Source organism: Lagenorhynchus albirostris, chromosome 10 (genome assembly GCF_949774975.1).
Source record: "Lagenorhynchus albirostris chromosome 10, mLagAlb1.1, whole genome shotgun sequence".
NCBI classification, from domain to species: domain Eukaryota; kingdom Metazoa; phylum Chordata; class Mammalia; order Artiodactyla; family Delphinidae; genus Lagenorhynchus; species Lagenorhynchus albirostris.
The window spans coordinates 1,195,649-1,218,209 of NC_083104.1; the positions used below are offsets into that span (position 1 = coordinate 1,195,649).

At 52.3% G+C, this 22,561-nt stretch overlaps 1 protein-coding gene and 1 pseudogene across 2 annotated transcripts in view; one reads left to right on the plus strand and one right to left on the minus strand.

The window, feature by feature from the left end:
• Positions 1-262: 262 nt before the first annotated feature.
• Positions 263-22,561, plus strand: part of PODXL2 (podocalyxin like 2) — a 31,867-nt gene continuing 9,568 nt past the window's right edge. For both annotated transcript variants that reach the window (XM_060160970.1, XM_060160971.1), the window contains exons 1-3: positions 263-410; positions 6,015-6,293; positions 21,795-22,516. In XM_060160970.1, coding sequence (XP_060016953.1) covers positions 311-410; positions 6,015-6,293; positions 21,795-22,516 — 1,101 coding nt within the window. In that variant the 5' untranslated portion in view covers positions 263-310. The remainder of the gene's footprint in view (positions 411-6,014; positions 6,294-21,794; positions 22,517-22,561) is intronic.
• Positions 7,921-11,377, minus strand: LOC132528168 (large ribosomal subunit protein eL29-like; annotated as a pseudogene).

Sequence of the window (22,561 nt, forward strand, 5' to 3'; positions counted from 1 at the left end):
GGGCGACCGCTTCCGCGCCGGGTCCGCGCGTAATCTCGCGAGCGCGGCCTTCAGCGCCGGGGCCACGCCCCTCCTCCACGATCCGGGCTCCAGGTGGACGCGGGCCTGAGAGGAGCGAGGTCTGAGGTGCGAGGCGCGAGGCGCCGGCGACGCGGCCCCGCCCCCGGCCTCCGCGGCGCTGATTGGCCGGTGGAGGGCGGAGGGGCGGCGCGAGCGACGGCCGCGCAGACCAATGGGCGTGCGCGCGCCGCCGCCGCCGCCCGCGCGGCCCTGAGGAGCCCAGGCGGCTGCGGAGCGGCGACGCGGCACCATGGGCAGGCTGCTGAGGGCCCCGGGGCAGACTCCGCTGCTGCCGCTGCCGCTGCCACTTCCACTGCTGCCGCTGCCGCTGCTGCTGCTGCTGGCCGGAGGTGAGCGGGCGGCGGCGGGCGCGCGCTGGGCAGCACCGCGCCAACAAAGGGCTAGGCGGTCTCGGCTGGCGGCGGGGCGGGGCGGCCGCCCGCGGTCCGGGCGCTGCCGACGGCGCGGGGCGGGGGCCCGCGGTGCGTGTCCGGGTGACAGGGCCGCGGGGCCCCGCACTGTGGAGACGGCCGCGGGGGGCGAGCGCCGTGCCGGCACGTGCGCGGAGGTGACGGCAGGTGTGAAGGCGCGGGGGGAGGGGCGCGGCCACGGAGCGGCGTGTGCGGGGCGGGTCGCACGAGGACGTGTCCTGGCAGCGCGGCGAGCCCTCCGGGGCGGGGGTAGCGTTGCGGGGGGATTGTGCCCGCGCGTATGGTCCCGCCCGCCCCCCGGGTGCCTGCATTGGCTCCCGTCCTGCGGACTCGGCCCGCGGCGCTCCCCGTGCAGTCAGCCCGCGGGCCCGTGGTGCACACGTGTGTGTGTGTGTGTGTGTGTGTGTGTGTGTGTTTGGGTCCCAGCCGGCGGGGGGGGGGGTCTCTGCTTGATGATGACAGCAGAGCGGCTAGTGCCCTGGGCCGTGGTGCAAAATCCCGGGGAAGGGCCACTGCCCCTGAGCGCGTCCCTGCGCCCAGCTCAGCGAGGGGACGCCTTCTGCACCATCAGTCCAGGATGAGTAAGGACACAGGTGGTGTGCATAAGAAATGGCATCCGTGTTTGTCTCAGTCGCTGCCCCACCTCTGTCCTTGCATACCTTAAGTCCTCTATGGAAGAAGGTGAGGCTCACCAAATAAGTACTGCTTGTCCATTCTTTCTCTGTGTGGCAGCCACCCCAGAACTGGCCAGTGAAGTGAGTCAGGACCGTGCCCAGCTGTTACGGTGCCTCTTCCTGGCTAGCCACAGATCACTGTGGGCAGCTGGGCTCCGTTTACCCCCTCTCCCGCCTCCGCCCCCGGGGCGCGCTCTCCGTGTGCCTGTGAGCACCCCTGTGCTTGGGTGGCGTGTGTCCAGCAGCGTGTCTCCCTTGCACACCGTAGTGCAAGGACACACAGACATGCAAGCGTGTGTGGTAGGGTGGTGGTGCTGGACCATTTCTGTTACAGCTGCCACTCCAGGGTGTGGGCCACGTGACAGATGCTGCCGGGCAGCTCCCCAGTGGGCGTCTGCCGAGGGCTCAGGGATCCCTGGACTCAGAGCTGCTGATTAGGGGAAGGGTGGGGTGGGCTGATGGTGGAAATCAGAGAAGGGTGTTGGGACCAAGAGCAGATTGCGGGGGAGAAAAACATGGGGCTTATTGAGAGGCCTTGTGTTCCCCACCCCCTTACGATACAAGCCTGCTTCCTTCACCTGGTTCTGAGTCCGTTTGGGTCAGATTTTCAGTTCTTTGAGGCTGATTTCCAAATCCTTTTCACGTGCCTTCTTTTTCTCTCCTTTTCACTGGGAGTGATGGAAGTAGAAAATTATAGGTGCTAGAGGAAAAAAAATCACAGGGAGTGTAATTCTGGAAGTTAAAATCAGGTGGGGGTCTCAAGGCAAATGAGTTGTTAAACGCAAAAGCAATTATACACGGAATGGTTAGGTCTCAGCCACTGTTTCGGTGGGCAAGCTTGAAAATAAGTAACTCTCGTAATTAGCTAAAGAATTTCCCACTGCGAGAGCTTTTGAAAATATCAAGGTCTATATAAAAGAAAAATAGTCATCAGAGGGAAAAGGAACTTCAAGAAAATGGAAATGTTTATTGCAGAAAGAATGAAAAACCAGATTCCTCTTTTTCACACACAGCTTTTCAGCACCATTATCAGAACCTCTTTTAATTCCTATCAGACTGTTGGGAAAGATAGACAAGGACAGACTGTGACAGGTGGAGGAGAGAGGTTGAGAGAATGGGGACCCCGCCTAAGTCGTGCAAATGGTCGGGAATAGACCCAGCGCATTCATCGGACCACAGTGCTCTGCGCAGAGAGCTTCACCGACTAAAAAGTATTTTATCCCCAGAGGTGGGAAGTCAACAGGACTGCTGGTCAGACTTCCCCTGAGAGGGCACATGCAGGTTCCTTGTGGTCCAGGCTGGTCTGGCCAGCAGGACCGAGGCCACGTGGCTGCGACTCCTCTCCCATCACACCTCGGTTCAGCTCGCAGAGACACCTGTCGGGTTTTGACGAGGCAACGTGTGTTTGATCCTCCAGCGGTTTTGTGGAGGGTAAACTTCCAAGAATTCTTAAAGTCAGTTGTGCTTTTCTAAAACGGCTGAAGTAATGTCTTTCCCAGTAGGTAGATAACGAGCTTCACCTCTTGGCCGTCTCAAAGACCGCTGCTCTGGTGCCCCGGGAACCTGTACAGTTTTTGTCATGTAATTATTTCTCATCAATTGACTTTTTTCTTCCTGGACTGCGTGAGTTTTTCCAGATTCCTGTCTTGTAGAATTTGGTTCCCCCAACCCTGAGGATACCAAGTCTGAAAGTAGACCTGTTGTATCAGCTGGTATTTTATATAAAACTTGCATTACGTTTTCCAAACAGTGGTTATTTCCCCGAGGGCAGAGGCTGTCTTGTGTTCATTTCTGTGTCTCCGGAGAGGGCCTGGCACAGTACGTGGCACAGAATGGGAACTCGGGGGGCCGCATTCCTCTGAGCAGTGAAAGTCTAATGCAGATGTTAGCTGCAGTACGATACTGCCGCCTGCCTGAAACCAAAGTAGGTCCTAATTAGCAGCATATCTGATTGGCAATATTATATGATTCTGACTATTTAAAAATTAGAAAGTAGCTCTTAACCTGAGTACCGTCGATCGACGAACTATTTCCAAACATAGGGTCTGTGCAGAAATAGAAATAAAAGGGCTTCTTTGTGAAATGTAGGGGGCCACTTTACCAACCTGAGGTCTTTCGGGAGAGGAGCCACCCTGTGGTTTGGGTTTCTCGTGGGGACCCTGAGCAGAGTGCTGGGAGGAGAGGGTGTCTTCAGGTCTGGCCTGTTTCCTTGCTCCTTAAGTCCTGTGAGGCATCCGTGCCATCCTGGGTGCTCTCTTCCTTACACATCCTTTGGATGAAGGGCACATAAAGAGTAGTTTTCTGGTCTTTCTTTACGGAGCACCTGCAGGACCTTTTTGTGAGGAGAAACCAGCTAATTACAGTGCTTCTGTTGGCTGGTTGTTTGACCTTAGTGTCATGAGGCCTCAGTTATCTCATCTGTAAAAGAAAAGGGTGTTGATTTATTTGCTCTCGAACATGTCTTGAGCTCCTGTGACATTTCAGAGACTGTTGAGGCCCCGGCAGAACACAGGTGAAGCTGACACAGGACGCTCGACTCCGTGCTCGCTGCTGAGTGAGGGAGGCTGTAAGGTTGTCTGTGACAGTTCAGTGAGGAAGGTGCTGGGACGTGTCCAGAGGCGATGTAGTGGTGGGTGCCCCGCTGAGACCGTGGGGGCCGGGGTGGCTGCTCTGAGCTGAGGGTGGAAGCAGGAGTAGGAGTTAGGCGGGTTGGTGCAGGTGACCTGACGCGTCACCAGCTTCTTGTTAAAGGCTATTTGAGACTCTCATGCTATCTATGTTTCTTCCCATTAGTCTTAGTTTTTTCCTTCAGGTCACATAGAATAACTGATCTTTATTATTCACATCAACCTTTTGTTTTAACGCATTTGAAGATATCATTGTCGTTCTTAAACATTCTCTTCCTGGCCGAGAATGTCCCGGTTCTCTATCCTTCATGATACTTATGATTGTAGACTGCAGTGTGCTTTTTGCAGTGCAGTTTATATGCTGCACGGAGCTGACCACTGGGTGGCCTTTGCAGGCTGGAGGAATTCTTGCCTTGCTCTACAGATGAGGAGACCAGGGTGCTGGTGGGGCAGACGTTCTCCTGGAGTCATTCAGCCAGGAAGCCAGGGTGCTTTCCTGCGCCACGCGCTCTTGCTGTGTCTGATCTCAAGACCTGTTTAATCCTCTTCAGCACACTTGTTATTTTGTTACGCCCCTTTCCCTGTACCCTGGACTGCTTTCCTTACGAGATGTTTTATTCGTGGCCCTGTGTTGTCCAGCTGGTGCGTAGCATACGAAGTCTCCGTCCCCCCCAGACACGTTCTCTGTTTTTTGTTTTTTGGGTTTTTTTTTTTTTTTTGCGGTACGCGGGCCTCTCACTGTCGTGGCCTCTCCCGTTGCGGAGCACAGGCTCTGGACGCGCAGGCTCAGCGGCCATGGCTCACGGGCCCAGCCGCTCCGCGGCATGTGGGATCCTCCCGGACCGGGGCACGAACCCGTGTCCCCTGCATCGGCAGGCGGACTCCCAACCACTGCGCCACCAGGGAAGCCCTGTTCTCTGTTTCTGATAGAACTCATTTCTGAGTCTGAAAAGCCCTTGTGTTCCTTAGCAGCCGCTCATTGTGCGGGCACACACAAAGCTTAGGGTTTACTACTTCATAAGGTGCTTATAAGGATTAAAATTCAGATAACGCTTACAAAGCATTTAGCACGTGGCACCAGTAGTGTTATTGTTTATCTTTATTATTAAACATCACTAAAAATTTCTATGAACTGCTGTTCGGCCACGTCATAGTGCGCTATAGGCGCAGAGTAGGAAATAAGTCCCGAAATTCCCTCTTTCTTACATCACTGAATGTTCGTTTTGGAAAAGAAAATTTGGAGGTCATTTCACCCACTTTCCTCATTTTTTGGATGAGGAAACTGAGGCCCAGCTTTCCGGAAGACTTACAGCAAGTTAGTGATATTTGTGTAATTAGTAATGACATTGTGAAACCAGCAAAGAGGGCTGTTTCCTGTTCTTAGTGAATGGGAGTGAGAGAGAAGGAAAAAAAGATGCCCTTTATTTTTGTTTTCTGTTTGTTTGTTTGTTTGTTTTGTAAATTAGAGAGGGGTCCAAGATTCCAAACAGACGTATCATTACCAGCTCTGGATGAGTTTGACCTGTGACCTCACATGGTTTTTGGTTTTTTTTTAAAATATTTATTTATTTGGTTGTGCTGGGTCTTAGTTGAGGCAGGCAGGCTCCTTAGTTGCAGCTCGAGGGCTCCTTAGTTGTGGCTTACCTGCTCCTTAGTTGCAGCACATGGGCTCCTTAGTTGTGGCATACAAACTCTTAGTTGTGGCATGCATGTGGGATCTAGTTCCCTGGCTAGGGATTGAACCCAGGCCCCCTGCTTTGGGAACGCATAGTCTTAACCATCACACCACCAGGAAGTCTCTCACATGGTCTTAAAGACTGTGTGTTGCTGAAACACAGATCACATTCTTAATGCAGTTTTGGAAAATGTTCAGCCTAGGATAGGAGCCTGCAGAACAGTGTGCGCACAAGGTCCAGGGAAGCAGGACCCCTTCTCCGCTGCCCTGCGCCCGCACAGCGTGGTGGAGAGTGGGTACTCAGCAAATGTTTCCTCCCTCTCTCCCGCCCATCTCCCCGTCTCGCCTTTGCCCCTGCTACAGGGAAGGAAGGCTAAGCAGTTTGGCCTTTTGGAGATGAGTACAGCATCTCAGAATCGCCTCGCAGCCCCCTGGCGTCAGGAGTGTCCCTGAAGCCCCACCCTCACCCCTGGGCTCTTGGCTGTTGGAGATGGGTCTCAACCCTGTGCCGCTCTTCCTTCTTAACCACCGGCTTTCATGTCTGCAGGAACATCCCTGGTTACGTGTGCAGCCGGGTCCGAGGAGCCTGGCCCAGAGGGCCTCACCTCCACCTCCCTGCTGGACCTCCTGCTGCCCACTGGCCTGGAGCCGCTGGACTCGGAGGAGCCCAGCGAGGCCATGGGACTGGGGACTGGCCTGGGAGCCCCTGGCTCTGGCTTTGCCAGCGAAGAGAGCGAAGAGTCCCGCATCCTGCAGCCGCCGCAGTACTTCTGGGAGGAGGAGGAGGTGCTGAACGACTCTAGTCTGGACCTGGGACCCACTGCAGGTAGCACTCTCCCCTAAGATGTGGGCTGCTCACAGCCGCCAGGAGGCCTGGCACAGTGCCAAACAGCCCTTTCCTCCGCCAGATCATCTCCTCTCCCTCTCGACCCGCGTTCACCCTCTGCTGTCCATCTGCACCTCAAAGCCAGGTGTCTGGGCTCTGAGGGTCTTATTGGCCCAGGAGGCCATTTTTACTTTTGTAATACTTAACTTCTGTGCTCATGTAATTCAGTGTAATGCTTATAGGCTGTGGGGTAAAGAATGTTATCCCTGTCTTCAACAAGAGGAAGCAGAGGCTGAGAGGTGAAAGCACACCTGAGGTCATACAGCTGTCGAGATGATCAGTGCTGATTCAAGCCGAGGTCTGTCCAAGGTCTCGGGTTTTGTTTGTCTTTTCCCTCTTCTGTGCTGTATTGTCTCTGTTTAAGGTTCCTGGAGGTCAGCAGATCCCGTGTCCCTCCTTGGGTCTTAGAGCCCCACAAGGCATTCTAGGTGCCCTTCCCTCGGCCCTGCACCAGAGCTGGGGTCTGGCTCACAGAGCGAGCCCGAGGCCTGGAGCCAGCAGCGCACGCAGCTGTGGGCTGATCGCAGGTGCAGCAGAGCGTGCTCGCCGTGCTTCCAACTACAGCAGCTGTGCGAACGTTCTTGGCCGGCAGGAGCCCGTTTTTAAGCACTGGACTGTCAAACTGTGTGTGCACATGCATGGGGTTGGGGTGTTCCAGAATTTAGCACTGATTTTCCTTTTTTAAATATATAGTATTTTGGGGCTTCCCTGGTGGCGCAGTGGTTGAGAGTCCGTCTGCCGACGCAGGGGACACGAGTTCGTGCCCCGGTCTGGGAAGATCCCACATGCCGCGGAGCGGCTGGGCCCGTGAGCCGTGGCCGCTGAGCCTGCGTGTCCGGAGCCTGTGCTCCGCAACGGGAGAGGCCACGACAGTGAGAGGCCCGCGTACCACACACACACACACACGCAATATATATATATATATATATATATATATGTATATGTATATATGTATATGTATATATATACATATAGTATTTTGGACTTATGTTCTGTAATTACAAAAATGATACATGAAAACTGTAGAAAATATGACAAATACAAAAATAACACAAGGAAGAAAATCCACCCATGACGTCAGAACTGAAAGATAATTAGTGCTAGTAGTTTGGGGTACATCCCTCCAGTCTCTCTTATATGCAGATTGGAATCATTTTTTCCACTTAAAATATTTCTGAAATTTATTTTCACATCATTAACTATCTTTTATAACTTGGTTTTCAATGACTGCGTAGTGTTTCTTCATGTAGGTCATGACCCTCAGTATGAAACGGTTCCCTGTTATTGAATATTTAGTTTGTTTCCAGTCTTAATGATGCTACAAATATCCCTATATATTTTTGCACTTTTCTGATTGTTCCTTAGGATAAATTTCTAGAGTAAAATTGCTAGGTCTAAAGATGTATCAATGAGCGTCCCACCCAGAAACAGAAGACACAATCAAAGTAAGGTAATCCAAGGAGGTTGTGGTTTGTTTTTTTGTTTGTTTTTTGACAGATCCTCCTCAGGTTTATTTATACAAATAGCACAGGAGGACACCAGCCCCATGCAGACAGCAGCCCACCGGTCACACCAGTCCTTCTGTCCTCACGTTGGCAGATAAAGGCCTCCACTCTGTAGCCTCTGTGGGGGCCTGGGCACCCTTGGGAGCCGGATCTGGAGCCGCGGCTGCACCTGCCGCTGCAGCCTTGGCCTGGGACTTTGGCCAGCAGAGCCTGAGACCCTTGGCGATTGGGCACGAGCACGTTTCCTGAGCTTGGGGTGAGCAGTGTAGGCAGGTTGACTGAGCTTGTGGGCGCGGCCCTTTGGGATCTTGGGCTTGACCTCCTCGGGCTTTACGAGAGCCTTGATATCCTCAGCAGCGCACTCACGGCCTTGGCGTTGCTGGCCTGCATCTTCTTCTGGCCCTTCTTGTGCTTCTTGGCAAAGTGTGTGTTCCTCAGGAACTTGGGGTCCACCCCCTTAAGAGATTCGTGTCGTTGTGATTGGGGTTTCTTGATGCCGTTTCTGTGGCATTTTCGGGACTGGTTGTGCGTGGTGTGGTTCTTGGGCTTGGCCACGTTTGCACCGGGGCCCGCGGATCCCGAAGCGCCTGGGGCTAGAAGAGACCAAGGAGGTTTATTTATAGACCAGTGTACTTACCAGGGGATGGCAAACCCAGAGGAGTTCAGGGATGCCAGCAGAGGAGCGCTCAGCGCCCCACACCCACGGGACAAAGAAAGGGACACATGACAGGAGCCTGCGAGGACAGAGGGGTGGGGAGCAGTGGTCCTGACACGCGCAGTGAGGCGACGGGGAAGAAAGTGGAAGATAGATGCCCGGCCTCTGGCTCCTCGCGTCTCCTGCCAGGGTCCCCGTTGCTCTCCTTCCCCTGCCTCTGTGGAGGAGTCCAGGCAGGAAGCAGGGATGTGTCCCGGTTCGTGTGATTCACTGGGTCGGTCCCCGGGCAGAGGACGGGGTGGAGAAGGGTGGGGAGTGCGCGTGGGAGTGGGTGTACCTGACACAGAGGATGAGGATCTTTGCACAGGCTCCTGTTCCGCATTTCCCAGGTGACCTCCAGAAAGGTCGCTCCAGCTTGCGCACCCGTCAGAGAGGGAAATGCATGCCAGATTTTGACCCCTTCCCATCACTGAATTTTGTCACTTGGAGATTTTTGTCAATTTGATAGGCAAAATTATAATGGCCTTTGATTACTAGTAAATTTTAACTGAAGCATCTGTAAGTGAAACCCGTACACACTGAGTATATTATATTCATTGTGACCATTTATCTTTTTTTTTTATTTGAAGCAAGGGCAAGTAAGAGCAGGCTTTGGAGTCGGGCAGATTCCAAAGTTCCAGCACTGCCATTCAGTAGCTGTGTGACTTTTGGCAGGTAACAACCTAAGCCTCAGTTTTGTCTTGTAGGAAATAGTATCACAGTGTCCTGAGGTTTAAATGCAATAGTACGTTTAAAGTGCTTAACACATCGTTAAGTACTCTGAAGATATTAGCTAGTATTATTACTTTTCCTTTTTTTTCTGTTGAGGCTTTAATTTTTTTATCACTGTACAAATCTTCTTATGAAAAAGATACAACCTTTTGACAAAAATAGAAAATTTTTTTCCAGTTTAGTAATTTTATTATAGTAACATTTGACATACATAAGTGAGGATTTTTATAAGCTTGGACAGTCTTTCTTTTGAAATGTTTTCATGTGTTTTTCTTTATGTTTAGAAAAGCCTGTCCCTCCGTGAGATAGACGCTCGTTTATGTCTTGTATTCTTTTTCAGCTTAAATTTTACTTGTAACTTGCTGCCAGCTGTCATCTGTTTGCGTTGTGGTGTAGGGTGAGGATCGAGCTCATCTCCCCATGTAGCAGGCCTGTAGCTACAGCAGTGTTCCTTGATAAATCTGTCCTCTCCTCGTTGAAAAGAAGTGCACTTTCCCCTCGCGCTAGACAGTGCTGTGTACTGGGGTCTTCCCTTTTGTCCAGACTCGTGGGATTTTAGTGTGAGGGTAGCCGTCATCGTTCGAGAGCCTCGGTCTGGAGGGAGCAGCTGTGTGCCACCTGTCCTCGGATCCCAGTGGGATGCCCCTGGGCCTGGATGGGCTCCGTTTCGTCTGCCCACTGCCCCACCCCCGTGCATCCCCCCTTCTTTTTCTCTCATGTCGTTTCTCTTCTCCCAGTGGCTTCTCTGGGGCTCACTGAGTGTGGCTAGGTCCTCATGCCAGCTCCATGCAGGTGTGTTTCCTGTGTCTGCTGTTCACGCCTGATAGTTGGGGACGTGCATGCCCTGGGAGTGGGGGGCGGGGAGGGCTTAGTCCTTGCTCCTTTCCTGCTGCTCTGTTTGCCCACCGTCCTGCCCTTTCCTCAGCTCAGTCTTCTCCAACACCCCGAGGAGATGTGTGCAGAAGGGGGGCCAGGGAATAAAGGCCAAACGTCTTGGCGCTGCAGAAAACGCCCTTGACAGTCTGGCCCAGCCTTATCCCCGGCCCCATCTCCTCCCCTCCTGCGACTGCATCGTCTCATTAGCCTGTTGTCCGCCCTGCATGGCAGACGTAGGACTGATGCACAGGGACGCTAAGTGCTTTGCCCAAGGTCACCGCTGGTGCTGGTGCGCGATGGGGCTGCATTGAGAATCAGTGTCTTCTTACTGACAGTGGCTCAGGCCCATCCCCCAAGCCCGCGACGCCCTTATACCCAGTCCCACCTGCTCAGCGTGTTCCTCTCCACCCCGACTGCCTGCTGGGCTGTGTCCTGCTTCAGCACTTATCTGGAGAGATGCGGCCTCTGAGAGGCTCTTCCAGCTCCCCCAGGTGACGGGGCCACTGCAGGTGGCTGGGCTGGTGGTGCTCTGGCCCAGGGGCTGAAGTCCAGTCTGTGTACCTCTCAGCAGGCCCTGGGCTGGATGGAAGGCACACCGTTTCCTAATTCATCCGCCAGTGGGGACGTCCTTGTGCTGGCGACGGCCCTGAGGTCAGTCTGCTCGTTCCTGTCTCCGTCTTCTCACAGCGCACGATGCTGTGCTCTGAGGACGCGACAGAGGCAAAGCGTTCGGGCTGTGGGGCTGATTTGTACAGGAAGGGATCGTGTGTACCGCTCCCCCCCGCCCTCTGCTCCCAACCTGGGAAGTTAGAGGCTTCCCGCCAGGGGTCTCTGGGAGGAGGGAGGGCATCACTCGTGGCGTTTGCTGCTCAGGTCGGGGGGGACAAAGAGAGAGGCCTGCTAAGGGCCTGCCAGGGTGGGGAGTCTGCCCAGAGTTCAGTGCCAACCTAGCAGGCCCCTGGGGACGGGGGTCGCTCCATGCAGCAGTGGCTGTGAGGGCTGGGGGCCGTACTGCAGACGGTCCAGCCCCAGGGCAGGTTCTTTAATAACCGGGACATCCGACCCAGGAATTGAATGCCAAGTTGTGCCAGGCGCCAAGTCAGGTGTTGTAGAGTGTTCCCTCCTTTAATCTTCAGAGAAACAGTTAAGTCTGTATTGTTACTCCCACTGGACCAGTGGACAAACTGAGGCTTACAGAGTTTGGGTAACAGCTCCATGAGCGTAAGAACCAGAGTTTAAACCCGAGTTGTCAGACTCCAGAGCCTTGGCTCTTTGTGTCGTGTTGCCTCTCAGCTCAGCAGTTTTACTGGAGACCAGCAGTAACGTCTTCGGTTTTGTGTAGGACTTACCACCATTTTTTCATAGCGTTTTCTCTTTGCTTAGCTCACCGAACTTCACAGCCGCTCTGTGGGGTCAGCAAGGCAGCACTTACTGTCTTTGCTTCACACGTGGTGAAACTGAGGCCAAGAAAGCTTGTTAGCTTTGCCCGAGGTCACACGGCTTGTGTGCGGCAGAGCCGAGTCTGGGCTCAGGGCCTCCCGAGCAGGTCTTGCCCTGAGAGCACATGGGTGGTGTGTGTCAGAGAGGAACCAGTGCCTCTGATTGTCACTGGAGCCCTGTTCTGCATCTCCTTCTAGTTCGTTGGGCCTGGAAGAACTGGAGCTAGCACCTTTTCCTCCTGTAGCAGCGATCCCTGGGGGCCCGACGGCAGAGCAGCTGCCTGGCCAGTGATGAGGGCCGTGACCTTGTGTGGGTCCCTTTTCTAATCTTGCCTTCAGTCTCCTCATCTGAAAGTGAGACCATGGGAGTGATAGATTGAAGTCTTTTCCAGCTTTAAAATATTATGATTCTCTGACATTTCGGGTGGGAAGAGTGGTCTCTACAAAGTAGGGAAAAGAAATGGAACGTAAATCACCACTCTCCCAGCTAATCAAGCCAGCCTGAAGCCTGATCAGTTAGTTCATGGAAAACTGCTAGTGACTCGGGACAGTTTCCCAGGTTACCTCTCCATCCCCAAACTGCCCTGCTGCCGCCTCACCCCTTTCACTTTCCAGTCTCCTTAGTAACATTCTCTGCACGCAGCCTTCATCTTCCCAGTGAGCAAGCTACTTAGCGTGCTACAGGACAAGAGATGGCTCTCTGGAACCCCAACTCAAACAGACCCACAGACCTGTGTGAGAGAGGGGTGTGTATCGGCTTGTAAGGGATCGGTTGTTTCCCGCCCAGGCAGGTGGGGTCCAGGTGTTGAAACGGCGTCAGGAGCGCCTCAGCCCATCGTGCTGTGCGCCGCCTCGTCGGTTCACTCTTAGGCGGTCGCTCTCCGTGGTAGCTGCGCGAGGCCCCCCGTCACTCTGCTGTCGCCCCCGTCACTTAGCAGCCCCAGCACTTCTGGGGAAGCCTCAGGTGGAGGCTCACTGGTCTGGTCTAATCTGGGTCCCGAGTCCCCACGGCCCCACACTTTGGGACCAAGAAGAGGGAAGGAGGGCCCCCCAGAGGAGAATCAAGGTGCCATTCACAGAAAGGGGGATGAAATGATGGCCTCGAGTAGGGTCATTCCTAAGTGCTTACGTTTCCTCAGTCATCGTCACATACAGTTCTTTTTTTTTTCCCTCACGGCGACCTGATGCAGCCTTAAAAGCAGCCTGAGTATCTCTGTCTCATGGCGGAGGCGACTGGCTTAGGGAGGTTCACGGGTGGTTTGAGGTTGTGCGGGTGATTGGTGGCAGAGTGGCTCTCAGCTCTGAGGTGTCTGCTTCAGGACCCGCTCCTTCTCTGTGTGAGCTCCTCCCTCACGGTACTTCAGTTACTGTTCGTCTGGAGTGAATTTGTGGAAACCAGATCATCAAAGCAGCTGTCTGCTGGGGTGTGGAAATGGTTTCAGTACAGCGGTCTTGTTGGGTCGTATCTGTTATGCAATGATTTGACCTTCCGGGTCACTGCCCACACTTCAGGCATGTTTCCTGACAGTAGCACTTCAGCTGGACACCAAAAAAAGAAAGGAAACGCAAAAAGCTCCGTATTTTTGATTTACGCTAGTAAGTTTCATCATATGAAAGTCAGAAACATGCAACAAGTTACAAAAAAATTCATAACTCCATTACCAACCCAGAGTCTGGGCACAGCGACATTCTGGTGTGTCTCTTACTGGACTTTCAGATAAAATACGCTTTTATGAAAAATGGAATTCGAGGGCACAGATCTTGTGGTTTCACTTACGCACATCTTTCCCAGGCAGCAAACATAGTTCTCCAGCCTCAGCTTTGAGGCCGAATTGGCATCCCAAGTGTGGACGGGCTGCCCCTGCCATGTGAAAGCAGGAGCGTCCCATGAGCCGTGCCCTGACAAGAATCCTTGACACTGAATCGTCATGAGCGTCCTTAATTGTTGCCTTAGCGTGCGTTTGTGGAAGACAAGTGATAGGATCAGGGTGTTTGTTTTCACAGCTTTTTGTTCATGCTTTCCCCTCCAGACTGAGGCCCGATTTCTGTTCCCATCAGCAGCAGGTGGAGTGCCTGTTCCCGCGCTCACCCGGTACCGAGTATGGTCCTTAAATGCACTCCTATGTTGTTAGGTTGGTAGTCCAAAAGGTTTATCATCTGGTTTAATTTACATTTCTTCGATGACTACTGAGGTTGACCATTAAAAAGTCATGTTTAATTTACTGGAAGCTTCCCTTGCACCTCTGTTTTATACAAATCTATTGTGAATTTTGTGAATGTTTTTGTAAATATTAACAGTTGAATAACTGGCTTGCGTGTTGCACTCAGGGGACAGTTTTCAGTGATTTGACATTAACCTAAAGGGATGTTTAAAGTGATCTTTCGAGGCCAGTGGCCCTGATGCCTGTTTTAATTCCTTGTCTTAAAGAGAGGAATCAGTTCATTACCGTTTCAGCTGAGGCCGAAGGTCACATGAGAGGATGGCCACCCTGGAAGGCAGAAATAACGTCCGGTGCAACCTTGATAAAAAGGGAAAAAGACCTACAAAACTTGGGTGACATATTAGCAGGAAAAAAATGCGACATGATCTATTTAGGGAACAAAAGCCAGCACTGTAGTGAGATTAAGAGAAAAACAAAAAGGCCTAGACGCAGCTTACGTGCCGACACTGGGTGAGTTAAGAGATCTTCCTTTACCCTCTGATCCGTTAGCCTCCGGTTAGTCAGTCGTGTTCAGTGTTTAACAGTCCCTTCACCAAACATTTACTGCATGCCTACTCTTGATTTCATGACCACCTTAAAACTGGCGAATCCAGAATTTTCACAAGAGGAGATAAATGACAAGGGAAAGGGTTGAGAATAAGGAATAATTACGGTTATGTAGCCCCAGGAAAAGAAGGCTAAACTGGGGCAACTAAGAGAATATGTAGGGTTTTTTCCCCCTGAGGAAGATGCTTCCCAGGTTCTCCTCATTTAGCAGATAAAACAGAAATGGGCTTAAGTTGTAAGCGAACCATCCCAGTTGGGTTTAAGGAAATTGGGGAGAAAAAAAGCCAATGACACAGAAATGTCTCCCTAAGGAGGCCAAGACATGTTCTTGAAAAAGATTGCAGCCCATTTTTCTAGACGTTGTCTAAAAATTCCCTTCCGAATAATTTGCCCTTATGCATACATAATTCTGCCATTTACAGTCTGTACAGTTTTATTTGTGTTGTAATAAAGATAAATAAGAAATTCGCTCTATTGAGTTACCATTAAAGTAACTTACAGCAATGCCATCATGCCTCGGCCAAGGGCCAAGGCCCATCAGGGAACCTCCCAGGTCCTTCTGCTGTCAGGACCCTGGACTCCTCGGGGTCCCGCCGCAACTACACCTCAGCACACACCCGTGTGCCTGGCTGTGTGCTGAGCTCTGGGATGCAGAACCTGCACGTGACTTTCAGGGGAGGAAAGAGTGCCTCGGTGGGCCCAGGGTTGTGCATCCCTTATGTCATTCATTTTAGCCTCACGTTCCAGAGTGGTGGCTGTGCGGAGCCCCCGGGCCAGTCACCCAGAATCCCAGCCCCCCTTGCAGAACTCTCAAGCTTGGCCCTGGCTCTTACATGTCACCCAGGCTGGTGACCGAAGCCCAGCTTCAGAGGATCGGGACCAAGGGGATGATGCTGCTGCGTCAGCTGAAGCTAGCTCTGGCGCTGCCTGGCTGACCGGGAACGTGTCTTGAGAGACTGGCTTCGACCACACGAGAACCTGAGGTTGGCAGCTTCACAGCTGCAACAGGTCTGGGCCTCACCACGCAGAGCAAGTGTCATCCTTTCTCTGAGCTTTGCTCTGCATCTGTGAAAGCAGGGCTGTGGGCCTGCTGATGTCACAGGACCCCACTCTGGAATGCGCAAGGCCTGATGTTCCCCAGGGCTCTGGGGAAGATGTCGTTTCCAGCGGAGCCACTTGGGCGTGCTGTTGCTCCCCGCACTGTCGGCCGGTGTTTCAGGCAGGGGAGCTGATGGGGGCAGGTGCATTGGACGAGGTCCCCGGTGGGCCTCTGGTATCTCAGGGATAGTGAGGGCACCTGGCTGGCTGAGCCCCGGGCAGCGTGGCCACTCCTTGACCCTCCACCCTTTGAGGCCAAGCTGGAGCCTCTGCCTGGGGGACCTGCTCTGTGAGGGACCTTTACTGTCTCTCCATTGCCCCCGCTGTGACCACCCTCCGGGGCACAGGGACAGGCTTTGACTTGCTTTCAGGCTGTCGCGAACGTGTCTCCTGGGCATCTCTGCTTGCTCACACCTGTGTCCAGATATGTGGTGTGTTTGTCCCTGACAGGCTATTGGGGTTTGTGGAACCCTACTCCAACGCCTGAAGCAGGTGGAAAAGGAGGGCAAAGCCTGGGCTACTAGCAGGATGGAGCACCACTCTCCACGTCCACGGGGCTGTCAGTGGACAAGTGTCTGGTCTGGTGTCCAGGATTTGGGGCATCAGGCCATGCTTGATGCTGCTCCCGGAGACGGGAGCGCTGGTAGGGGCCACCTCGCCTGGGGAGGAGACCCATTCCCTCCCTTCATCCTGCAATTTCTGGTGCATTTTCTCCATGACCTCCCTCTAGCCCTACCCCCTCCCTCCAGTCCCCTCCTCCCCCTCCCTCCAATCCTCTCCCCCTCTCACCAGTCCCCTCCTCCCTGTCCCTCCATTCCTCTCCTCCCTCCCTCCAGTCCCCTACCCCCTCCCTCCAGTCCCCTCCTCCCCCTCCCTCCAATCCTCTCCCCCTCTCACCAGTCCCCTCCTCCCTGTCCCTCCATTCCTCTCCTCCCTCCCTCCAGTCCCCTCCTACCCGCTCCAGTCCCCTCCTCCCTCCTCCAGTCCCCTCCTCTCCCCCCCTCCAGTCCCCTCCTACCCGCTGCAGTCCCCTACCCCCTCTTCCCAGTAGTCCCCTTCTCCCACCTCTTCACTCTGCCCATCTCCATCCCTCTCCTTTTCCTCCATTGTCGTTTTACTCCTGGTCCCTGCAAGGTGAGTGCTGAGGCTTCCTCATTCCTCCAAGGTCGCTACCCTCTGGAATCTTGGTCTTCCTCCCTTGGACACCTGAGTGGGACGAACGCTCCGCTTCTTCCCCCCTGGGATTGTTCACCTGCCTTGTGCACCTGTATTCCTTTCTCCTGGAGGTCAGAAACTGTTAGTCCACACAGCCTGCCCTGTCCCCTGCCTTCTCTGTTTTCTGGTGGGTAACTTTGTGTCTGCAGAAAACTTCCAAGAATAATTCCCATATACCCTTCACTTAGATCCCCCATTATTAACATTCTGTCGCATTTGCTTTGTTATTCTGTGTATGTATATATGGATGTATATACGAGAGTTTTTCCTAAATCACTTGACAATAAGTTGCAGGCAAATTCCCCTTGACCCTTAAGTACTTCAGTGTGTATTTCTTAACAAAGACATTCTGTTACCAAACCACAGTACCATGATCAAAATCAGGAAATTGACATCGATACAATACTGTTATATAACTACAAACTTTATTCAAACTTTGCCAGTTTTCCCAGCAATGTCCTTAGTAGCAAAAAAAAAAAAGTTACTGTTCCCACTTCGCTGTTCAGTCCAGGATCATGTCCTGCACTTAGTTCTCCTGTGTCTTCCGTCTGTTTTATTCTGGAACACTCCAGCCTGTCTTTCAGGATTGTGCTGTTTGCTTTTTTAAGGAGACAGGCCAGTTATTTTGTAGAAGACTTCTCAGTTTTGGTTTGTCTAGTGTTTCCTCGTAATTAGATTCAGGTTCTGCATTTTTGGAAGGAACGTCATACACGGTTTTTCTTTCTCAGTTCATCAGCGCGCGGTTACTCTTGGACAAGGCTCAGTTTCTTTGCTTGTTAGTCTACATTCACATTCGGATCCACTCCCCTGGGACCACCGTTTCCATCCCACCACGGTCTGTCCCCCAGCTGCCCCTGTGTCACCTCCTGTCATACTTCTGTAGTCTGTGCCCCCAGTGGGCGTCCCATTAGTTCTCATTTCTGGTGTAAGAGGCATTTCCCATATTCAGATCATATGCAGGCTTGTCAATAGATGATTGGTCGTTTCCTGCCTCTCTCCTGGATCCTGACTTACCACTCAGGTGCTTACTGTGCTCCTCCTTTGTGGAGCGCACTTCCAGAATGCTGCTCTTTTCTCTTACGATTTAACAGTGTGAACATTCCTTTAATATTGGTAGTGGAGGAGGAGGAGGTGGAAGAAGAGCTTAAATTAACGGGGTGTTTGTACTGTTGGTGGTGCCCAGCTTCATCTCACTGAATCCAGACCACAGCCGTGTGTGCTGCGTACTCTTCGCTTTTTACAGGTAAGGAAGAGGTGGCACATGGACGTTAGGTTCCATGACCAAGGCCATACGGTTGATAAGCAGTGAAACTGAAATCACACAGTAAAAGGGAAAGGAATAATTTTGGATGCTGAGAGGTGGTAAGAAAAAGTAGAAAAAGAAAATTCTGCTGATTCCAAGCACCAGTGAGCATCAGTTAGTGATTTGTTCAGTCACCAGAGACGAGAGGCTGGAAAAGGGTGGAGGCTTGCTGGGGGATGTCAATTTGGGAGACTTTAGTGTTGAGGCAATAGAGAAAGTCTTCAGAAACAGTGAACTCACTGAGAAAGAAGTGCAGAAATGGTGAGTCCAGGGCGGATGGTTTGGAAGTGGTCACATTTAGGGAGAGGGGAGAGGAGCTGACGCAGATCGTAAAGGAGACTCTGCATCGTGACTGGAGGCCCTGTTCTCTCCCTGTGGGGACACCCTGGGTGCGGGAGGTGGAAGGTGGGAGACGGGCTCAGCGAGCAGGCCTTGCTCTCCTGTCCACTCCACCAGGCTCTGTGTTAGGTGCTGGGGACACAGGTGAAGAAGGTCCCCCTGCTTGTCCAGAGGAGCTTGTAACCTAGTGATTCCTATTTTATGCTGTTTAGGACAGTAGACGAGTGGTTGCCTTCAATGCTGTTTTTATAAGACACATTTGTCAAAAGTGTCTCCGAAGCTTAGAATATCCATGCTAGAAAGAGCCTTAGAAATCCTAGATATGGGCATCCTCATTTGTCTCGGGAAAAACTGAAGCCCAGGGTAGCTGAGGAGTTTGCCGTTGCTCAGACAAGCAAGGTGGTGGCAAGCCTTCTGGCTCCCAGATCATGTCACCAACAGCATGACCACTGTGACCCCCGTGTTTGGCACGGGTCAGCATCAGGGTGAGTAGAGGGCCTGTCTGGTCAGCTTGCCCCTTGGGGACTGTCCCGCCCCAGTGGGACTCTGTGGGTCAGTGGCTCGCCATTCTGCCACGGTCCAGGCTCTCCCTGAGCTGCTGGCTGTTCCCACCGCTTCTTGAGGGTGTCCAGTGAGTGCCCTTTTCCTCTGGATTTCACTGTTTCTGTTAATGGAATGGCTCTTCCCACAGTGCTCACCTCCTCCCGTTAGCCAGCTGCCTCTGCCCCAGGGCCGGCTCTTGCATCCATTCCTGTCTCGTCACTTCCACTATTGTCACTCCATTTATCTCTCCTGATCCACTGCGACAAGCCCCTAACTGTGCTCTGCCTTCTTCCATCCCCTCCTTCATCTAATTCTTGTGCGTTGCTGTCAGATTAATCCTCTAAGAATGAAATTGCACGACTGTAAGGGCTTTTTATATGTTTTATTGCCCAGACACCCATCTGACGTTCTGTTACATAGGTTCCCGCCAGGCGGTCAGCCAGCCCATTTCAGTCCTGTTTTTATTTTGCATTTCAGTTTTAAACAGGTCTATTATAAAGTTCTTACTTCTCTTGAAGTAAAACATTTTTGTTCTCCTTGTTTTATGGTGTAATTGCCTCTTGAATCTCTGAAGAGGTTAATGATCAGCTCTTCAGAGCGCTTCTTTGTTGACAAGATTAGCCCTTCTCTCAGAGGCCAGTTGCTTTGCTTTCTCACTCTCGTGCTTGTACAGGTGGTACTAGATTGCTCAGTTTTAGGGGCTGTCGTGAGTTTCTTCAGCAGTTCTGTGGTCACTGTTCCACCAGCAGGCCTCACCCCAGCTGCTCTGTGTGGGGAACAGGTCAGCTTCCCTTCAGAGTGTGTGCAGGGGTGGAGGAGGGGAAGATCTTAAATTACTAAGTCTCTGCTGCCCTGAAGAGTGTAACTAACAAAAGTGGGGGTGGTGGACTGTTTTAATTATTCATTTAAATGTTGTCGTGGGAGTTCAGTGATCATTCCAGCTTCTAAAAATCATACTTTTTCTTAGGAAAAGTAATAATTCTTAGAGCCCTCTGGATCCTTGTTCTAATTTGAATAATTGCTCTCTAGGCCTGCTTCCCAGCTTCTGTCCTGAGATTGATTTTCATGACATTTCTCTTATATTTCTTGATTTCCCATGTCTTTTTGGATTTCTTGGAGAACTTCCTTAATTCATTCTTTCAGAATCTGTGGATAAGAAAACCTTTAAATCCTTACATACATGACAGTGTCTTTATTTTGTAATCACATTTGAATGATAGTTCAGTTGGGTATAAAACTCCCAGTTCAAAATAAGCTTCCCTCAGAATTTTGAACACATTTTTCCCTCCTGCAATCTAGTGTTATTAATTAGAAGCTTGATGATGATTTGATAATCTGTTTCTTGTTCCTTTATAGGTAGCCCTCTGAGAGTTGGACTGTTGTGAGAATGAGGCTAGGTGTGAGTCTTTTATGATTCACCTTGTTTATTACCTTTCCAACATGAAGATTCATGTTGTGAGGCCTGGGAACTTTGGCTATTACTCCATTTTATTTCTATCTTTTTGAAAATCATATTGGCTAGTTGCTAGGCTTCGTACATTGATCACCTGTATCTTTTAGCTTTTCTTTCCTTTTGCTTTTGCTCTGATGACTTTTCCTTGATTTTTCTTCTAGCTGTTCTATCGAATTTTCACATTTAAACAATCAAGTTTCAGTTTCCAAGAACTTTTCTTTTTTAAAGATTACTTCATTTTCTTATTAGCCTGTTCTTATTTTAGGGATGCAATATTTTTAGGTCTTTCTGAGGATACTCATTAGAATTTTAAAAATTATCTTGTGTTCCCTGAGCTTTCTGTTCTGTGTCCTTGCTAACCCCACGGTAGTCTCTCTCCTTAATTCTGATGGAAAGAGAGTCTCCCTCCTCCACTGCTGACTTTTTCTTTGTTAATTTTGGCTGAGGGGTTATCTGATCTTATGATCTCATCTGCTTTCCATGTTCCCAGAAATTTATCTACATTTTTTAGACTTTCATTTTGACAGTGAAAAAAAAAATTTTGTCATTTGACAGAAATTTGGGAGGAGGAGAATGAGCAGCTCAGTCAGCACCTGAGACCTTCCCCAGCCCTCTCAGTTCTACGCAGTATTTCAGACCTGTCTTTGATATTTATTATTTTGAAACAAAATGGCAGCCAATAACAGTTGTTACCTAGATATAGATTCTGATATTTGAATGAACTTCCAGCAAAACTGGTCTGTGCTTTTCACGTGTCATTATCCTGACGGAGCCTGGGGTGCGCTGAGAAGCCAGATGTCCTGGTCTCCAGGAGGCCTCCGTATTCTGCTTCACAGTGTCGTTCCAGGGATGGCAGGGAGAGGAACCTCCCCTTCCACCCGCCGGCAGTGGCCCTGTGAGTGCTGGAAGGCTCCAGACGCTGGGTGGGCTCAGCCAGTGCCCCTCTCTGCTCTCCCAGCATCTTGCATTTCCCAGTCGGGACCTGATTGACAGAATAAGAGCACTGGCTAGGGACAGTGGTGGTCATCTGTGACCGCAGGGCTCTCAGACTTCATTGGGGGATTTCACCTGGAAGACGCCCACCCCAGCCCATTAGAAAAGGGGTGAAGGGTCGTGATGGGGTCTCCCGGGGAGAGCCCGGACAAGGCACCGCAGGGACCCTGTGCGCCAGATGTTAGCGGGGCCACTTCTGGGGAGCGTGTAGGCTTCGCACCTTCCCGTGTTTGTGGGACTTAAGTGGCCGAATTGTGTCGTTCTATTCCCATGAAGGAAGTGAGGACCAGCCTGGCCCTTGTCCCCCCAGTCTGTCCCCACCAATCCACTCCTATTTCCCACTCCTTTCCCACACGATCAACTGTCCAGCCTCCCCGCCGTTCCCCTGAGGGTCTCACGGCTCTTTTCATCATCCGTTCAGCACGTACTCAGCAATCAACGAATGATGACGCTCGTGAATGAACTCTCCGTCTTTGTCTGTAGATTACGGTTTTCCAGACCTGACTGAGAAGGCTGGTCCCGTAGAGGATACGGGCCAGAGTCAGGAGGGGGCGAGCCTCCCGTCTCCCCTGCCCAAGATGAGCGTGGTGGAGCCACCCTGGCGTGTGGTCCCTGCAGAGGAGGAAGAGGCGGAGCAGCTGCTGCCTGTGACCAGATCCCAAGAAGAACCCCGAAGTCAGGTCCACGGCTTTCCTCCCACCGGCAGCAGCCAGACCCCAGGGGCCCCCGAACACCGGCACGAAGAGTCTGGGGACCAGGCCTCCTCGGGTGTGGAGGTGGGGAGCAGCATGGAGCCAAGCCTTTCCCCGCCCACAGTCGCCCCAAGTCCAGTGACCCTGGGGGGTCAGGATGTGGCCGACTGGGGGGCAGGGGGCACGGCGTTGCCAGCCGCAGGGCACGGGCTAGAGTTGGAGGCCCCTCGGGAGCCCAGTGAGGAGGCCACTGCGGAAACAGCTGGCTTGGCTGGCCGGCCGGGGGAGGGACCGTCCCCGGCCTCGTTCTCTCAGACAGAAGCTCCCGGCGGGGCTGAGGCCTCAGACGAAGACCCCACGCACCCTGGAGCCTCAGCCTCTTTCTCACTGGCTCCTGGAGACACGGAGCTGACACCTTCCTCTGCTGCCGTGGGACGAGAAACCCTAAGCCAGCTGCCCCAGGAAGGGCAGACCGCCGACACTCCGTCTAGAACACCCTGGGACTCCACGCAGGTAAGTGAGGGTGCTCGCGGGCTGCCCGGCCATGCCCAGCTCACG